General features: G+C 36.5%; 1 protein-coding gene across 1 annotated transcript; it reads left to right on the forward strand.

The window, feature by feature from the left end:
* The first annotated feature begins 48 nt into the window (after nucleotides 1-48).
* On the forward strand, nucleotides 49-17,459 carry NSL1 (NSL1 component of MIS12 kinetochore complex). The gene is made up of 6 exons (XM_007425647.3): nucleotides 49-296; nucleotides 2,898-2,976; nucleotides 4,591-4,721; nucleotides 7,292-7,343; nucleotides 13,430-13,497; nucleotides 14,311-17,459. Exons 1-6 carry the CDS (start codon nucleotides 99-101, stop codon nucleotides 14,581-14,583), a joined length of 801 nt encoding a protein of 266 aa, XP_007425709.2. The 5' UTR covers nucleotides 49-98; the 3' UTR covers nucleotides 14,584-17,459.
* Nucleotides 17,460-19,364: the final 1,905 nt, after the last annotated feature.

Genomic DNA, 19,364 nt, shown 5'->3' on the forward strand with positions numbered 1-19,364 from the left:
TGCATTAAATGAAGGTCGTTAGTTCTACTTCCGGGTTGGGCGGAGGTGGGCGGGGAAGTAAGAACAGCTTTGAAAGAGAGCGGGAAACGGCAACCGAGATGGAGTCGGTGGAGTTGAGGGCGGCGGCTCCTCCTCCTCCTCCTCTACCTCCGCGTGAGGAGCCCCGGGTGCAGTGCCTTTCGCGCCGATGGACGGCCGAGTTGCTGGGCCACTGCGGGCCTTTCGTGCGCAGACTTGGGGCCGGTCAGGCTGTTGCGACCGAGAACTTAGAACAAGCTGTTGGGGAAGCGCTTTGGGTAAGGGGAGTCTGGCTGAGATGGCTTAACCGTGGTGAGGGTTGGGCTGCTAGGAGTGATGGCGGCAGGTTTATTTGAATTGCTTCTCGTTAAGAATATTTCTGTCAGATGAAGATTTTAAAAAATGTTGAATTGTTTGCGGGCAGTTGCTTGGTTGAATGGGGATTATTTCTTTGCCCTAAAGTACCTTTAGTAAGGGGATGAGTAGCCTGTGGCCCCAAATAACACTTCTCCCATTCCTAAAGACCACTCTGGATCTAATTGCTGAAAATGGACATCCCAGATTCCTGTATCTTTGAGGTCAGAAGCACATGCAAACTATAGTATAAGCTCTAAAATATGCATAGCAACTGTCAGAAACCCTCCAGAACCCCACTTCTGATCCCTGTCACACTCATATGGTCCCAACCACTTTTCACCTTCAACCCCCAGAAATTATAAATGCAGCCCTTAGCTCTCAAAATGTTGCTGACTTTTAAATATAATATGACAGCAAGGCATTTTATTTGTGATTTCTTTTCTGTGAAGACAGCAAAGGCAATTAACTATCAATTGTAAAAAAAATTGAAAAGCAATATGGAAGCAACAGAAATATATCTAACAAGTAATAAACATTTCAAGGGAGAGGCTGTTAAGCATCCCTGAGGAAGAAATTTCACAATTAGCTCAGAAATTGTTATAGAAGTTGGCACTTCTGATGTTGATCTTAATTAAGAAAGTAAATTTACTTTACTTAAAGCACTCTACATGGGGCTACCCTTTGAAAAATATCCAGAAGCTACAGTGGGTTCAAAATACAAAATGCAGCCACGCAGATGATATTAGGTGCCCCTAGGATGGTACATGTAACACCTTTGCTGTGGGAGCTGCATTGGGTGCCAGTTTGCTTCCAGGTCCAATTCAAGGTGTTGGTTATTACCTTTAAAGCCCTATATGGCATGGGTCCAGGTTAGTTGAGGGACTGTCTCATCCCCATTACATCAGCCCGTCCTACCCGGTCAGGCAGAGAGAGCATGTTGCAGATCCTGTCAGCAAGGGAATGTTGGCTGGTGGGGCCCAGGAAGAGGGCCTTCTCTGCTGTTGCCACTGCCCTTTGGAATATTCTCCCCCCAGACGTGCAGGAGGCCCCCACCATCCCGGCTTTCCGAAAAGGTTTTAAGACCTGGCTCTGTCAGTGTGCATGGGGTGATATGGGATCTACCCATCCTTGGGGGTGGTTAGCCCCCTGATGATGCTCCCTGGAATTCCTTGCCAACTCTCCATCTCCTTGGAACCTATTTATTTTTAGGACTGTTTTTATGTTGCATTTTAAATAATTTTATCTTGCTGTAAACTGCCCAGAGTCATTTCATGAGATGGGAGGTGATAAATTTGATAAATAATAAATAAATGTCTATATTGGAAGCAGCCAATAGAACCTAAGCTAACCTGGTATTTAATTACTAATGTCTTTAGAAGTTATTAATCATATTTAAAATGAAGCCTTGGAACTGAAAAAAACAATAATTGAGTAGATAAAACTATACAGATCATTTCGTTAGGGAAAGCTGCTCTTGTGCATTTATCGTGGTTCAAGAGTATTTGCTATGTAAAGTTGTTTTTTTTTTTAAGTTTGAAATTATTTGTGTGTTATGTTATGCTTGGAAATCCTGTTAAGTGGGCTTTATTCCTTAGTAAGTTTGCTTAGATTTTGTAATTCTGGTAGTAAATAATATAAACTAGTATGATCTGCATACTGTATGTCAAGACTGGCTTGATTATGGTCATCTAATGAGTTCATAAAGATTTGAAAAGAACTATGATTTTCAAGTTGATAATGCCTCTGCCATTGCTAGCTTGCATGCAAAAAAAAAATAAAAAATCTATTTTGAGTTCCAGAAAGTAATTTTTGACAACTAAGGGATAAAGACTCTCTACCAGTTAGGATGTACATTCTCCAGAGACCATGTCAGAGCTTCCTTTCTCTTATTTTTTTGTGAAAAATCCTTTCCTTTAGCTGGTAATTAATTGTGAAAGCAGACCACAAGAGACGCCAAAGATTCCCTGTAGTTATTCCCTTGAGAGAAAGTAAGTTTCTTTCTATATAACATCCAGACTGGGCCATTCACTCTGTTTCAGAAAGAGCAATGGACTATTACATCCATTAATTTGCCTTGAGTTTTCTGTTTAGCAGCACAAATGTATTTTTTCAGGTATTTGTAACTATATATTAATAGAGTTGAATTTGGCATGCATTTCTTCTTATAAAATACTTGTCCTGTAAACAAGCATTTATTTTCCATAGTTCTTTGTATTTTTTCTGTTAGGCTTTTCCATATCTGCATTGTCATCCATTCTGTTTCTTGATCATGCTGAAATGGGAAAAAGTGTTAGGAGAAAAGTGCTGAACGTTGGAAGCTATCTTGCAATTTACTTATCAACATAGGAGCACCACTGTGCTTGAAAATATTGTGGGCTTGTTTTACTAAATGTGCTCTGTCAGAACCCTGTTTATCAATGAGCAGTGTCATTTCTCTGTGGTCCATTTTGTGAAATATTATTAGCATTTTAAGGTATCTTTTTAAAAATCATTACATATATATCTTTGTATATTTTGTACAGAACTTTGAAAGGGCTGTACAAGAGAATGTCACTGTTAATGGGCAGCCATGGCAAGAATCATCAGATGATCTTCAAAACGGTATGTTAATTTAAAAGCATCCCTAGAATTAATGTACAATCATCTTGACTAATATTGTTGGAAAACCAGTTAATATACAATGATGTTGACTAATATGGTTAGAAAACCTTATCCATAAGAAGTTATTTTACTCTGAACAGTTACAATACAATTCCTTGCACTGTTAGTCTGGTATAGAAATCTTAGGTATAGACATATTATAGGAGAAACTTCAGTTGTATGGTGAGGAGACCATAACATAATAGATCATATACTTTGCATGCAAAAGATTTTCTATTCTTTTCCTGGCATCTCAAATTAAAGGGTCTATTGCTGCCATCTGTTGGCGTGTTATTGTCTGTAGATGACAGTTTATATAAGATTCTCTAGTTTAAAATGTGAATAAAGTTTGAATGTTTGTAAAAAGAAAGATGTAATACATTTCCTTTTAGTTGCAATGAAATAGTAAATTTCATAAACAGAGTCAATAATTCTATTTTATTTTAATAAGCAGTAATGAATTCTAGAGAGCCAGTTTGGTATAGAGGTTAAGGTATGAGGCTAGAAGCCAGGAGACTCTGAGTTCTAGTTCCAGCTTAGGCACAAAGCCAGCTGGGTGACCTTGGGCCAGTCATTCTCTCCAGCCCTAGGAAGCAGGCAGTGGCAAACCACTTCCCAAATTTTGCCAAGAAAATTGCAGGGATTTGTCCAGGCAGTCTCCAGGAGTAAACACTGACTCAAAGCCACCCCAAAAAAGAAAATCCTACCAGACTAACTACTAGATGGCAGCAAATCAGTAGACCATTCTATATTTCTTAATGGCTCTCTGGATTTTTGCAGCCCGGATCTGGTAGCCATACTCAGGAACAATTGTGCTTATAATTTAAAAACTAGCTTGGGGAGCTGAGGAATACTTGGAGCTCTTGATGTGAATATAGATTTTTATGAAACTGAATACTTTGGTATTTGGACTTTTTTTTTTTTGGTCCAAATGGTATTTGTACCAAACAAACTTAAATAATGAGTGTGCATATATGTTTAAATTTTAAGCACATCATGTAGAAAGATGGATGCATGATGTGCTGTAGTTGGTTGGTTGTGAGATTCAGACAAACTTCTTTCCCTAGCTTTTTTTTTTAAAGGAAATCATTGATATACCATTGAGGCTTCTCAAAATACTTAGTAACTATAGTGCCCATACCTGTAGTTTTACTTTTACTTTGAGAAGCATCCCTGTCAGTTTTTTGCACATGATTCTTTGTGTCTTTTCCAGTTAAAATGATTTATTGGCAAGGAACTAATGTAATCATTTCTAAGCAATATCTTATTGAACAGTTAATACTTAAGGTTTTAATGTAGTAAATCATCACTTAGCTGGTCTGATTTTTACAGATTTGTTTATCATACATTTATTCGTTTAACATAAGTTCAGCTGTGTTTCACATTCTTAATAATAAATAAAAATTTTGCTGTAATATATCTTTTCCCTTCCCCTTTATAGTTCCACATATCTCTGATCGAGGTGATGGTACATACGTACCTCTTTCTATATTTTTTCTTGACTATTAAAGTAAAAATAAATTCACATACTCTACTTTTCAAATATTACACATTTCTATTTTTGTTGTAAAATAGACACAGACATTAAACTCCTTGAAGATCAGCTTGATGAATTAATCGTGGAAGTAGCTTCCAAGCGTAATCAGTATCCTAGAAAAGTGCAAATAAATGTTGTTAAAGGCATTAAAATGCAACAAGAATTGTTGGTGAGTAATTTGAATTCTTAAGTCATTGGGTGAAAATGTTTATTCTGAGAGAATTAGATAATGATTTTGCTTACTACATTAGCAGATATTTGTGAATAATAGATTCTAGCTTATGTGGCCTAGCTTAATATGTATTACTGAGGTGAGCTAATGCTGTGATCTCTAAAATCTATTATCAGTTATTGTGATACAGGAAAAATATTTATGCCTAGTTACTTAAAAGTTTTTAAAAAGTGCTTGTCGGAGAGGGGTTCAGAATAGGAGCTGTTACAGGCACACATACAACCAGTACTTAAACAAATGAGGATTTTTATTCTGGATACTATTTATTTATTTATCAAATTTATATAGCAACCCATCTCAATACGTGACTCTGGGTGGCTCACAAACAGTTAAAAACAATATAAAAACAGCAAAACGATACAACAATTTAAAACAAAAACATATAAAAACCATATAGCAAAATTCTTACCAAGGTGAGCACATCCGCTGTTCCACAGTGTGCAGTACAGCCACTGCACAGGCTCTAGCACACTTCTGGGTCCCCATGCCTGTTGGCAAAGCCGTGTTTTTGGGGCCTTGCAAAAAGCCAGCCGAGTTGGAGACACTCTGATCTCCAGGAGGAGGATGTTCCACAGGGTGGGAGCCCCAACAGAAGAGGTTCTTCTTGGCTCTCCCAGAGAACATTCCTTGGCTGACAGGACCCAGAGCATACCCTCCTGCCAGACCTGATGGGACAAGTAGATGTCATTGGAGAGAGGCAGTCTCTCAGATAGCCCTTGAATTGCACTGGGAAGCAAAGAGGCAACCAACACAGCTCATAGCCAGAAGTGTAACATGCGCCAATCAAGGGGTGCACATAACTGCCTGTGCAGCCACATTTTGCACCAGCTGAAGCTTCCGAATACTCTTCAAGGGTAGCCCCATGTAGGGCGCATTACAGTAATCCGTACGAGAATTGACCAAGGTGTGAGTGATTGTGAGCAGGATATGATACCTATGCTAATAAAGTAGTATGATCTAGTATTATATACAAGTGAAAATATTTACAAAATCAGTAGGTATATAAGAATATAAGAAATAAAATCTTAACCTACTTAATTTTCCTCCTCTTAAGTCTCTTTCCCTCACTTTTTGCTTGTACTTTATTACGGCTTTTTCTTCCCCTCCTTATCTCAATTACTGATGCTGGAAGGTCTGTGAGTTTTCTCCCAGCTTTCTTGCTGCCAAACAGAGCTTTTAACTCACAAAGTTCCACTGTTCTGCATTTGAATCTCCATACGCAGAACACGGTCTGTCCTCCTGGTCTTTCCACACTCTTTCAAGCCAGTCCAGGATTTTCTTCCTGGTCTTCCTCCTTGTCCCAGGCAAGTCTCCACTTCACTGCATATTAACCAGGTGACATTCTCTCCAGCAGCATGTCCTGTAGTATCTGAATTTTTTTTAAATAAACCTTTCCTCCACTTTTCCTTGTTTTTTTTATATTCTGTAACTAAGACATATATGTGCCATTGTACAGGTGCCTTCTAGCATTTTTCTCTTTCTGCCTATATGCTCTTTGTTTCATGGCTAATTTAGACACGCATTCTAGTTCTATCTTACTGGCTTTCTTAGGGCACTGTGTTTGAGTTTGAGTTCAAGAACACCTGCCTTACAAGCTTTGAGTAAAAGCAAAATACCTGTAAAACATTTGCAGGAAAACAGAGTAAGATAGGAGAAGTGGCTGTTCAGTTTTTTATAATCACTGGTATATTTTTTGCTCTTAGAATTATTTTTAAAAGTTTATATTTTTTAAAGAAGGAATCTGCCTTTCCTAATCCTTGCAGCAGGGGGCACTGTTTTATTAGTTATCCAAATTGCTGTAAAGTTAGATAATGCAGAAATTTGGTTATTCAGATTAGAATACAAAATGAATTATAAGCAGCATTTAACTCACCTAATTAATACAGATATTCCTCGCTTACCGATGATAATTGGGACCAGGAACTCTGTCACTAAACAACGTGGTCGTAAGGTGCAACTTATGACAGCAGGTCCGGCAGTCCCAGTTGCTGTCATTAGGCAAATCCTACATGGTTGCAGCATCCTGCAGTCACGTGATCACCATTTGCAACCTCCTGCTGGCTTCCCCATTAACTTAGCTTGTTGAAAGCTGGCAGTGAAGGTCACAAATGGTGATCACATGACTGTGGGACACTGCAATATTGTAATTGCAAGCCAGTTGCCAAGCACCTGAATAGTGATCACATGACCACAGGGATGCTGCAAAGGCTGCAACTACGAAGACCCATCATAAGTGCCCCTCATTCAGCGCCATCGTAACTTCAAGAGGTCACTGAAAGAGTGGAAGTTAAGAGAGGACTACCTGTATGTAATGAGACAGCAAAACCTGCTTTTGCTGAATTTACACATCAGATAGTGGCTGTTTTTGGAGAAATTCATACATATACATATATGAATAAAAATTTTCATATACTTTTCAAATGTTTTAACCATGAATTAAGTCACATTTTAGAAGTTATAATGCAAACCAAGGAAACAGACATTAAATGCATTTTTTGTCTATTTAGGGATATCAGCCTTTCGTGAACTGTCAAGAGATAAAAGTGGAACCTTCTCAAGGTAATTTTCTGAAATGATATGCTTCATTTATTTTCATAGAACATAACAATTGTATGTTTTAAACACTCCATAATCTATCTGTTGTTTTCCATAGAGGAACCTCTCTTGGTTCATCACCAAAACCAAAAAAAAAAAGTAATGCTATACTTTGATAACTAAACATATTTATTATGGCATAAGCTTTTGTGGACTAGATAGTATGCCAGTAGTTACAGGAAACAGTATCCTAAATTGGCAGATATATAAAGGTGTGTATATAATATATATATAGAGAGAGATGAGATGAGATGCGATCTGGCAATATGAGGGAACATCTCATGCATCTGATGTGAATATTAGTCAGAAAAAGCATAGTGTATGAAGTCTCTAAGGCAGCCTTTCTCAGCCTTTTTGCCTTGGAGAAACCCTTGAATAATGTTCAGGTCTCAGGGAACCCCTGCATAACAACTGTAAAAAATACAAAAACTTCACAATACAATTCACTTTTAACCTACACAATCCACAATTTACAATGTTTACAATGACAACAAAGAGGGGGGTTGGCAGCTAAGTTGTGTGTAAAACTTGTCAATCACTGTATTAGCATGGTATGTGTGAAGTTCAAAACATGATATTTATTTTTTTCAATCAAGCTGTCACAGAACCCTGGCTGAGAAAAGCTCCTTAAGGTGACAAAGCTATGCTTTTGGAGCAGTGTTTTGCAGGAAAAAAGTTTTGAATTAACTGAACGCTATATAAAGTTTGTGGTTTTAACATTACCACCTTCCAGGCCATAGTGTTTAGAACATCAGGCTCTCTTATGTTTGAAAGAGGTTCACTGATCTCCTGACAGTTAAATCAATATTTTAATCATATTATTGCAAATACTGTTCAGTCATTTGCCTGGGAAATTTGGGAAGAAAATAAGGGTGGGAGTTCTTGCAACAGTCTTGCAACATTTTGATAGTAGAATTTGATGGTAAGGCTACTGAACAGCACAAGAGTAATGGGAATAACTGCAGATAGCCTGGCTGGGGAGTATTTGTTGGACAAGGCTGAAACTGTCTTTATTCAGAAATGTATTCCTTGACTGTAGCGTCTGCATGGTGGGTTCCTCAGTACCATCAGGAGTCTGTCCCCAGTCTCCCCTTTCACATTGTAAGCATCTGCTAGGTTCACTTTCTTGGACTAAACAATGTCATTTCTAATTGTAACTAGTCAGTTTTCTTTTTGTTTCTCATTGCAGCTGTTCTCTGAGCATTTGTAAATCATGTCTCCTCCAGTTGTAGACCCAGTGAGGTAACAAGCAATGACTCTCAATCTTCTCCCCTTTCTTACTCAGGAAATTATTCAGGATTTGTTCCAATGCCTACAGGGAAAGAGTTAAATTGTCAATTATTGCTGAAACATGGAGACATGTAACTTCTTTCGCAATGCAAGGCTTTCTTACAGTTCTGTCACTGCATAAGAGATGCACAGAAGGTTGATCCTGTATCTAAAATGTAATCAAAATCAAAGGATTGAGGAAAATAAGGGCAACACACCACATAGTCGCTATGTGCTATATAACAAAGTTGCTTTCATAGGAATCTGCAAAACCACGGCCATATTGCATTAAAATATGTTATTACTGACACTAATAGCAACAGATAAGGATGAAAATTACCTATACATGAGAGGGCATTCACACAGAAACTATTTGTCAGCAGTAGGCCCAGCCAAAGAGTAAGAACTCAGATGTCAATCGGGGCAATAAACAATAAGGCCAATTACTTGAAAGCTTTGGTTCTCAAGTTCTGGATTTATGGATTTGCACATTGTAGATCAATTTGTTCTTGCACTTGGATGCAAAACCTTTAAAATGTGATCTATACAAACAAGCAAATGAATGTTGGTGATGCCAAGTTTGTGAGAGAGCCAGTGGCAAAGAGAAAAACCTGAAGTATACATCACTAAGATACTTGCAAAGCACACTGCCTTGAGATCCATTGAGCGAAAGGCAGTATATAAACATATTAAATAAAGCAGCTGTGAATCCAATTTCACAAAAGCAGATTCATTTTCATGTGAACATTCCATCAGTATATTTTTTTGCCAAACTGAGGAAGCAGTGTAGGAAATTAACTATAATAACCTATGCGATAGCATTCAAGCACCGTGCCAAGTCAGAGTAAAATGGTTTCAAACACAGACCTTGAAATTGCAAACTATGCATTCTTCATGCTAAACTAAAATTAGCAAACCATATTGTGGCTTAATGCGACATGTGAACTCTGTCATGTAAACCATATACATTTTAAGAATAAGCATCTTTTGGGGTTCTGAGAAATTTAATATATACTTGCTCTTCAAAATAGTTGTCAATTCTTTGAGGTAGGCAAGGTCAGGAAACGTTGGGAGTCTTGGAAGATACTTTAATGCAGTTAAAATATTGTTACAGACCCTTGAAAGCCTGTCAAAATCCTCTATGCCAACTTATACCTAACACATTTAAGATGGAGTTGTTTGGGGTTTATTTCTCATGCTTTCTGCTTTCCTAGGGTTCAGATATCTTTTCTGAGTCAAACCAATACATAATCACATTGATATGAGCAATAGTTTGGCTAATATTGTTAAAGCTTTATTACAGAAAGTGTTTAGGATATACAGTACTGTGGCTGAATTTCTATTTGTATTTTACTGATACCAGTTTTATATTTTCTGTTCATAAGCACTTTTTCACCAAAACTGCCGACTAGTTTAGTCCTTCTCTCTCTCCAAAATGACAATGAATTAGTATAGTGGCTCTTGAAAACTCAGAATCCAATATTGCAGTGTTGGTAATATGGTAACTAGGAGAGAGGAAACAGATGACATCTTGAGCCAGGATCTTAGATCTGGAATTCTGAACATGTTATCTGTAGACTAACAAAGGAAGTGGCAAAATCTTTATAGCAAATTAATGCCTAGAAGAGTGCTTGGTTTTACTGATTCTTTGTTTTTGTTAGCACTGTATAATTTACAGAAAAGACTATTTTTCTTGTTAATGAAAAATAAAACATGGAAAATTGGCAAGTTTTTAATCTGTTTGATTGACAGTCTCAGGCTTAACAAGATTTTACTGTTTAATAAATAACAAAATGAATAACCATTAGGAGTATAGAAAATTTAATTGTTGTTCTGCATGAAAAACTTGGGCTATACCTGGGTTCATGGTTAGTGACTATGGGATACAATGTGAATTATTCTCTCACTGAGGTGATCATAGCAGTTGCTAATTGCAAATTTACTAAGACAGACATGACATTTTACTATCAAGTTTAACTTGCCTTCAGGCAGCATTTCCTCTAGCTCGAAAACATTGCTATGGTACTTTATTTGCAGCAAAGAATTATCTCGTACATGTGCCACAAGTTCCATAGGTTAGCTGGATTGGTAAAGTAAAACTTTTTGTCCAATTACAATTTTTTTAAACATCTTCTAAAGTGAAAATAATGTTTATGAAAACATCATGCAGATATATTGTGAATGAACGTATTTGCACACTGTCTGGAATGTATATGTATCCCTGTGCAGTAACTAGAGTCACCAGAAATGAAAGATAGAATTATAACCTTTCATTTCCTTATTTCATTTCCCTGTGTTTTGGAAGCAGTGTAAACAACTAAGCTTTTAAATACTTCTCTGATGTGTGATTGTGTAATATTCTGCCAGGGCAAACATATTTTATAAAGATTGCTGAAGTAGGTTGGTTGGAATAATCCAGTTTCTTCTCAAATGAGCTTACTTGACTTTGGAAAACCCACAAGCAGTCATTGTGCTAGGATTTTACAATATATAGCATGCTGCAGCTTTTATCATTACTAATCATATTTTATAGATGGAATGCAGAGGTAAAGGGAAATAACTTGTCCAAGTTCACTCAAATTGATCATAAGTCATCCAGAAGGAATTTATTACTGTTATAATACTTTCAGTTTTCACTGAGTTTTACAAAGTTCAAGAGGATAATTCCCAGCCCAATGACTTTCCAATATAAAAGTTATCAAATGTAAAAAGGGTGGAGATTTTTATTTTTATTTTTGTGCCTTTGAATCAGTGTTGACTACTGGCAACTGCCTGGACAAGTCCCTGCAGTTTTCTTGGCAAGATTTCAGAAGTGGTTTGCCACTGCCTTCTTCCTAGGGCTGAGAGAGTGACTGGCCCAAGGCCACCCAGCTGGGTTGCACTTACTTGTGGTTGGCTACAATAGGAAAATAGAAATTGGATTTTGGAAAGAGATTCAAAAAGCAAAATCAGGAGCATCACACAGATGCTTGGAGAAACAATTCAGAAAACTGAGGCAACAAGAACAGTGAAGATAGGTATCATATGGGAAAATACCACCCTAGGATCAGTAAGGCTAACATCCAAATAACTGCATAGTCCTAGCTGTCCTACCTTAATGTTTCAGAGAGGATTGTCAAATTATAAATTGCTGTCAGATCCTCCAGTTCTGAGACTGTCCCAAACTTATAAAGCCACTCTGTCAAGTAATTGCAGTGACCCATTTCTCCATTTCAAGACTCCTATAAGGCTTCTTACTAGAAATATGCCCTACTCTTCAGTGAGGGCTCACACTCTCATGAAGTACTTATGAGTCACCAAAAAAATTATGCGGAGGGCCTCTCTTTCCAATCAAGACTTAGTTATGCTTAAAAGATAATTATTGAAATTAATGAGGTGATTTAGTCATGACTAATTTCTGCATCCAACCCAGTGACTATATTTCACAATTTGTTCTGAAAATATGCTCCTCTCATTGCTCAAGATATACTGCTTGAGTGTGTGTTAATTATTGTTGCTGAGAAGTGCTTTCCCAAATTTTTTGAATTGGGAAAAGTTAATTGTGAGTCAAAGCTACTTGACATTCTGTGCAGCAAATGTAAGCACAGCATTAAAATTGTGTAGCATGAAGGATTAGAGCAGTACTTCCCAAACCTGAGTAAATTACCCAAATTTGGGTAAAAGTGGTTTTTCTTTGGGTAATGACATATGAACCTATTACCCAATCACAACAGGGATGTTTAAATTGACTTAAAGTGTTTTACCTACATTGGGTAAAAAGGACTTTCTGATAAGTGGTTTTGGGTAATGAAGGAAAAAGTTTGGGAAGCACTGGATTAAAGTTTATTTATAAGCATTCGATCTGTGTTTGCCAGATGGTGCTGAGAGTACAAATCCCCATATCTGTTTTGTATTTTTTCAACGTTTTGTGATAAAAATGTGTTTTGCTGTTATATGTTTAACAGTTTAATGTCACTGGTTTCTGTCAGAAAATCTTTTTTAAAATATGGTTTTAAAATAAATAATAGGCTAAAAGAATGGGATAATTAATAACAGCTTGAAGATTTTTGTCCTTTATATAACTTCATTAAAAAATACTATGAGGTTGCCAATACACAAGAGCTTTTATTACCTACCCAGCAGGTTAGGGATCGTGAAGTTTTGGAAGGCAATCAAGATGAATGTTTGTTTACAAGTCTGCTATTACCTTGTTTTTCTGTTTGTTTTGCAGGATAATCCATTCATTTCTTCTAAGGTGCTCTGATTAGATTACATAGCTATTTTTCTGTCATATCCTTGCAACAACTGTATGGTTTAGGTTATATGGAGATATGGCCAATCTAAAGCCACATTGAGTTGTGTGCTGAGTACGGATTTTGAATGAAGTATGAAGTATCCCTAATTGAGTTCCTTATAGTCTCACTATATCATATTAGCTGTTATATATTTGACAGAAAAAGGGTTTATTTTATTTATATTTAATTTTGCATGTTTCAGATGCATTTCAGAAGTGATGGAAGTTATTTCTAATTTACTGAATGTCACAGTATATAATTTCTTTATCAAAATTAAGTAAATTGCAGAATGAAGTAAGGTGGTCCACAAAGCATTTGTGCTCTTCTTTATTTTGGAATAATTTTCTTTTTAGATGTTAAATAAAATCGCCCTTTGGAATAGTAGACGACTACCCGTAATGTCTTTATAATTCCTTTCTCTCTCTTTTACATTACAGTGCAGCAGATTGATGTTTTTCTTGGTTTTTCTTCTAAGAGAATACATGAATTTCTTTTTTTTTTTTTCAGATGTATCTATGGTGGAGCTGAGACTTTCAACAAAAACTGTGTCTAGACATATTGGAGAATCATTTAAGGTGAGATTTCTAAAGATGTAATGGGTTGGATCTAGATTTAGTCAGTTCAAGACATAATGGGATATGCATTAATAACTCAACTCCAATTGACTTCAAATAGTTGTAAGTACAATGAAGTCTGGATCCAAATTAGTGACATTTATCAGCTGAAAATGAAACTAATTGTGAAAAATTACATATTCCTGTCCTTAAATGTTTCAGTGCTCTCTGGAATTCAGTGATCTAGTAGTTCTAGAAAAGGTTTGTATCTATCCAGAAGTGAATTTTCCAGGCTAGGAAGTGATTTGTGGTGTTCTACATACAGTCCAGCCCCCAAATATCCATTTCCAGGGAACGCATAGTTTTGCAAATCCCTAATTTTTACTTATTGTCAAGCAAAGTTATAGGACACTTGTGAAAACAAGTAACCTGGTTCATTAAGTGTTTTAAGATATTGTAATTCTAATGGGCTATTTCATTTAGACAAAAGTAATCTAAGGGTAAATCTCTGAGATTCATGGAGTCAACTTTAAAAAAAAAAGACTATAGTGATCTCTAATTGTTCTACTAAATAGACCTTTCAGAACTTGTCTGCTATCCTTAGTGTCATCTAGGTATGTTCTGAATCTACTTACAAATTTCAGCCCTTTTAAATGCATACTGAAATTGCAAAACAGTTTTAGGGAAGGTTTGTAATACATATCAGATATGAATTAATGTTTAATATACTATTGCTAAAATTCATTAAGACAGTTTGTGAATTGTAGTACTCCCAATATATAGTAGTTCAATTTGAATAACCTGAAATTGTTTTTTTTTCTCTGCCATCTCCAGTCCCTGTCATCCCTCATAGAAAAAGCAGAAGGATTCTCAAAAGCATTGTCTTTACAACAAACCTTGGAACAGTGCAGACTCCATCAAGAAATCATTTCTGGTTCTGAAGTTAAAAAAGAGAATAAAAGCGATGTCAAAAATCTTACATCACAAGTGGAAGTCATACCCTCACAAACGATCAGTAATTCTGTTCTACTCAAAATAAAGAGACCATCATGTTCTCCACAGAGACTCTACCCACTCCGAAAAATAAAACTTAATTTTGAAACATGAACACTGTTTTGAAGAGACTATTGCATAGCCCTTCACTTTCTCTGATTTTTTTCTATAGCATATATAAGCATAGATTGTTTATATAGCATCATTAGTGATCCCCTGGAATCCAGATAACCAAATTTTGTTTGATAGTGATGAACTTTGTTACTGGATCCCTTTATATAGCTCTTAAACTACTCTGTAAAATACTTTATATTACTAAATTTGAACATTTTTCTTTGAAAGTAAACTTGCTACAGTATATTAGAACAGGATGATCTGCTACAAGGACTTGGCTTGCTTATGAAAACATAAATACTTGAATGGTAATTTCTCCAAACATTAGGTGAAGAGTGTTATCCAGAAAGCTGTGCATTTCCATAGCAAAGATTCCTGCTGGGTGCTCTGTGGAACTTCAGAAGACCTTTGAGTGGAGCATCTGCAACTGGAGTTTCAAAAAACTCTTGAAATTTCTGAGGCAAATTCTCAATCCCTTAGATGCATATAGACGGGTATCTAGTTCCCTGTAAAGTTCCCTTTACAGATTCCTAGATCAGTATAATTTCAAAATGTAGCTCAACTTCTACAGGTTCATTGTAATGATAGGCTGAGATTAAAGTATTTAGCTACAGATTGTGTTTTCACTAAAGTCTTGAAACTAATGAGGAAAATGTGTTACTCGAATAGTGCTAATAGACCTGCTCTTTCTCTCCTGCATACCCTTTTCCCCTAGCCATGACACACAGTCTTCTGGAAACTTGATGGGGGAAAAGTATGCAATGGCAGGTGAGCTAGGATTAATATTTAATCTGTCCATAACATACTTCCAAATCACAGTTTATATTTCTCTGCAACTTGAATATTTACTAAAGTTTTTGTCCTCCCAAGAAACCAGGAATAATGCATGTTTTATTTTGGTGATTCCATGGTATGCAGATTAAAAGAGATCCAACTGAATTGGCCTTCAATCTATATCTCAGGAAGATCACTGTAAGATTACCAATCTATATATTATTTAAAAATTCCTTGACCCACAATATAAATGTCAGTTCTAGTAAATAAATTTCACAATAGGGTGTTTTCAGCTGAATTTGCTTTTAAATCTATACTTCTATTCTCATGAGAAATGAAAACATTCTGTTTAATAGTTGATGATCTTTGAATACTTAGATGTCTTTTTTGAAAAAGTAGATTAGAGTGTACTTTGAATTGCATCGAGTGACCAAGTGATGTGGCAGAGTAACAGACTTGCTTCGACAATATATATTCAAGGAGAGCTATACAGCGGCAATTCTGGATTTGGAATTGCTGGAGTTGTACTGTATGTTACCAGTATTTTCCCTTAATATTTTTTAATCTCAGTTCCTCCAGGTTTTTGAACTCCCAATCCCTTTTCATTTTTATTTGGGTTTTAAAACATAATTGAGGTCCACTTAAAATTTTCAAAATCAATACCATGTTCTCTTTTTAATTAAATTTATTGCAAATATATTGTTTCTGAAAATGCAAATGTTCTCACCTCAGAACAACCTTAAGTGTTCATTATTTCTTCAAGAAAAACATCCTGAAGGAAAGAAAATGGCAAAAATACATGCAGCAAATATATTTTTTCAGTTTTTTTAAACTTCTGATTATCCTTTTCAAAACAGCTTAGAGTTCAGAATTCAAGTATAACTAAGGTATCACAGGAGAACCAAGCTATGTAATGTATAGTAAATATATTTTCCAAAATTATTTAATAAAAGTACAATATAGTACCCAGGATTCAAACAGTGGCTCAGCTACCCTGGTGCTCAATAAAGAGCTATATGTGTAGGTTTATCAAAAAGGGGATTCTTCCATTAATTTTGAAACAGGAGACAGACAAAAAAGATCTATTGATCAAAGGACAAAAGAAGGAAAATCCATACCAAATTAGTTCTTCCCCAACTGCAAAATGAACTGTAAAACATTTCAACCATTAAAATATAAATTGGTCTAGTTCTGCTATTACATACACAAAAGTGATTGAGTCTTTTGCTGTTTTAAATGCTGCTCCAATTTTTGCTAATTTTCCTGAAATTAGGAGGCAATAAAACTACCATTAATGGAATTAGTTAATTCTCCCAAATATTCAGATCATCTGAAAATGGAACAATATAACTTGCTATTATTTCTTAACTGATGGGCTTCCCAACTATGTATGCATTAAATTCAATGTTAAAATCTGAATCTTCTATTAGCTTATGGTTCTACTTATTAGCATTATTCTACTTATACAGCAATAAATACACCGAGTTTGCTTTAAATAATAAGAATTATATTTAGCTGTTTAAACCCAGGAATGATCTTTTATGACTTATGTGTTAGTTACATCGTTGAAGGAGTTTCATGAAAGCCTATCTAAAAGTAAAGGTTTTGAGTTCTGAAATCAAGTTATCTTCATATCAGTCACTCTCCAGTCTTAAACATGCTTGCAAGTGATATTACTGAATTGTCCAAGAATGAGGTAACATACTGTATTTCAGAGGGCCTTCTTTTTGTAGATAAGTTGTTGCTTTTGTTGAAGACTTTTTTTTCAATGTAATTTCTTTCAGATGAGTACCCTGAAGTACTGCAGTTTGACTGTAAGATTCAGAAGAAGGCAAAAGATTAATTGTTGTAGGGTGAGGGATAATTATTTCTGTCTTTTTTTATTACAGCACTTGGAATATGGGACTATATATTAAGTTTTGTAGAGAATATAACTGGAGGGATTTCAAAGCTGGGAGAAGAAAGTAAAGAGGCAAGGCAATGATGTTTGAACAAGGAAGTATGTTTGTGTGCATATACAGTGCATTCGGAAAGTATTCAGACGCCCTTCGGTTTTTTTTCAGTTTTGTTATGTTGCAGCCTGACACTACAATCGTTCAAATTCATTTTTTTCTCCTTAATCTACGCTCAGTACCCCATAATGACAAAGTGAAAACAGAATTTTAGAAATGTCTGTAAATTTGTTTAAAAGGAAAAACTGAAATATCACATGTACTTAAGTATTCAGACCCTTTACTCAGTACTTTGTCAAAGCACCTTTGGCAGCAATTACAGCCTAGAGTCTTTTGGTATGACACGACAAGCTTTACATATCTGGATTGGGGGATTTTCTGCCATTCTTCTTTGCAAATCCTCTCGAGCTCAATCAGGTTGGATGGGGACCGTCGGTAGACAGCCATTTTCAGGTCTCTCCAGAGATGTTCAATAGGGTTCAAGTCAGGGCTCTGGCTGCGCCACTCTAGGACATTCACAGAGTTGTCCCTAAGTCATTCCTGTGTTGTCTTGGCTGTGTGCTTAGGATCATTGTCATGTTGGAAGGTGAACCTTCGGCCCAGTCTGAGGTCCTGAGTGCTGTGAAACAGGTTTTCATTGAGAATATCTCTGTCATTTGCTCCATTCAGCTTTCCCTCAATCCTGCCAAGTCTCCCAGTCCCTGCTTCTGAAAAACACCCCCACAGCATGATGCTGCCACCACCATGCTTCACTGTTGGGATGGTATTGGGCAGGTGATGAGTGGTGCCTGGTTTCCTCCAGACATAACATTTAGAATTGAGGCCAAACAGTTCAATCTTGGTTTCATCAGACCAGAGAATCTTGTTCCTCACAGGTGCTTTTTTGCAAACTCCAAGCGGGCTTTCATGTGTTTTGCACTGAGGAGAGGCTTCAGTCTAGCCACTCTGCCATAAAGCCCAGATTGGTGGAGGGCTGCAGTGATGGTTGTTCTTCTGGAACCTTGTCCCATCTCCACACAGGATCTCACTGGAGCTCAGTCAGAGTGACCATCAGGTTCTTGGTTACCTCTCTTACTATGGCTCTTCTCCCCCAATTGCTCAGTTTAGCCAGGTGACCAGTTCTTGGAAGAGTCCTGATTGTGCCAAACTTCTTCCATTTGAGAATTATGGAGGCCACTGTGCTCTTGGGAAGCTTCAGTGCAGCAGAACTTTTTTGTAGCCTTCCCCAGATCTGTGCCTTGCAATAATCCTGTCTCTGTACTCTGCAGGCAGTTCCTTTGACCTCATGGCTTTTGCTCTGATACAGTATGCATTGTCAGCTGTGAGGCCTTCCATAGAGAGCTGTGTGCCTTTCCAAATCATGTCCAATCAATTTAATTTATCACAGGTGGACACCAATCAAGGTGTAGAAACAGCTCAGCAACAATCAAGAGGCACCTGAGCTAAATTTCAAGTGTTGTTGCAAAGGGTCTGAATACGTATGCCAATGTGATATTTCAGTTTTTCCTTTTTAACAAATTTACAGACATTTCTAAAATTCTGTTTTCACTTTGTCATTATGGGGTACTGAGTGTAGATTAATGAGGAAAAAAATGAATTTGAATAATTGTAGTATCAGGCTGCAACATAACAAAATTGAAAAAAGTGAAGGGGGTCTGAATACTTTCCGAATGCACTGTATATATTTCTCATTTTGATAATAGGGTTGCCTCTGATTGGGAGAGCACTATAAAATCCAAAATCATTAAAATACCTTGCAAATAGGTAATGAGACTATCTTGGGAATTCATAGAAGATAAATCAATGTATTTTTAAATGAATTATACAAGAAAATTCTGTTTCTTAGCTGTTCCACTAATTGGCTGACTTAGGAGAAGTCAGTACTTTTTTTAAGGCTTAAAATATCTCTTCACTTGAAATGTCACAACATTCAACTTTATATTTTTAACTTGACCATAAACTGGCATTGCATCAGAAGGCGTCTGGTTGTTTTCTTAATATAGCTCAGGTTCTCAGATGGATACATAATAAAACTGGTTGCTTAATCCTTATATG

Source organism: Python bivittatus, unplaced genomic scaffold (assembly GCF_059951505.1).
Source record: "Python bivittatus isolate LINGU-HERP-01145 unplaced genomic scaffold, Pbiv_v1 ctg000020_np1212, whole genome shotgun sequence".
NCBI classification, from domain to species: domain Eukaryota; kingdom Metazoa; phylum Chordata; class Lepidosauria; order Squamata; family Pythonidae; genus Python; species Python bivittatus.

Excerpts from the sequence above, each read along its gene's own strand:
- NSL1 (XM_007425647.3), top strand. The coding sequence starts at position 99 with ATGGAGTCGGTGGAGTTGAGGGCGGCGGCTCCTCCTCCTCCTCCTCTA. Across the intron at positions 4,722-7,291 it reads AAATGCAACAAGAATTGTTG|GGATATCAGCCTTTCGTGAA; the intron begins GTGAGTAATTTG and ends TTGTCTATTTAG. Across the intron at positions 13,498-14,310 it reads ATATTGGAGAATCATTTAAG|TCCCTGTCATCCCTCATAGA; the intron begins GTGAGATTTCTA and ends TGCCATCTCCAG.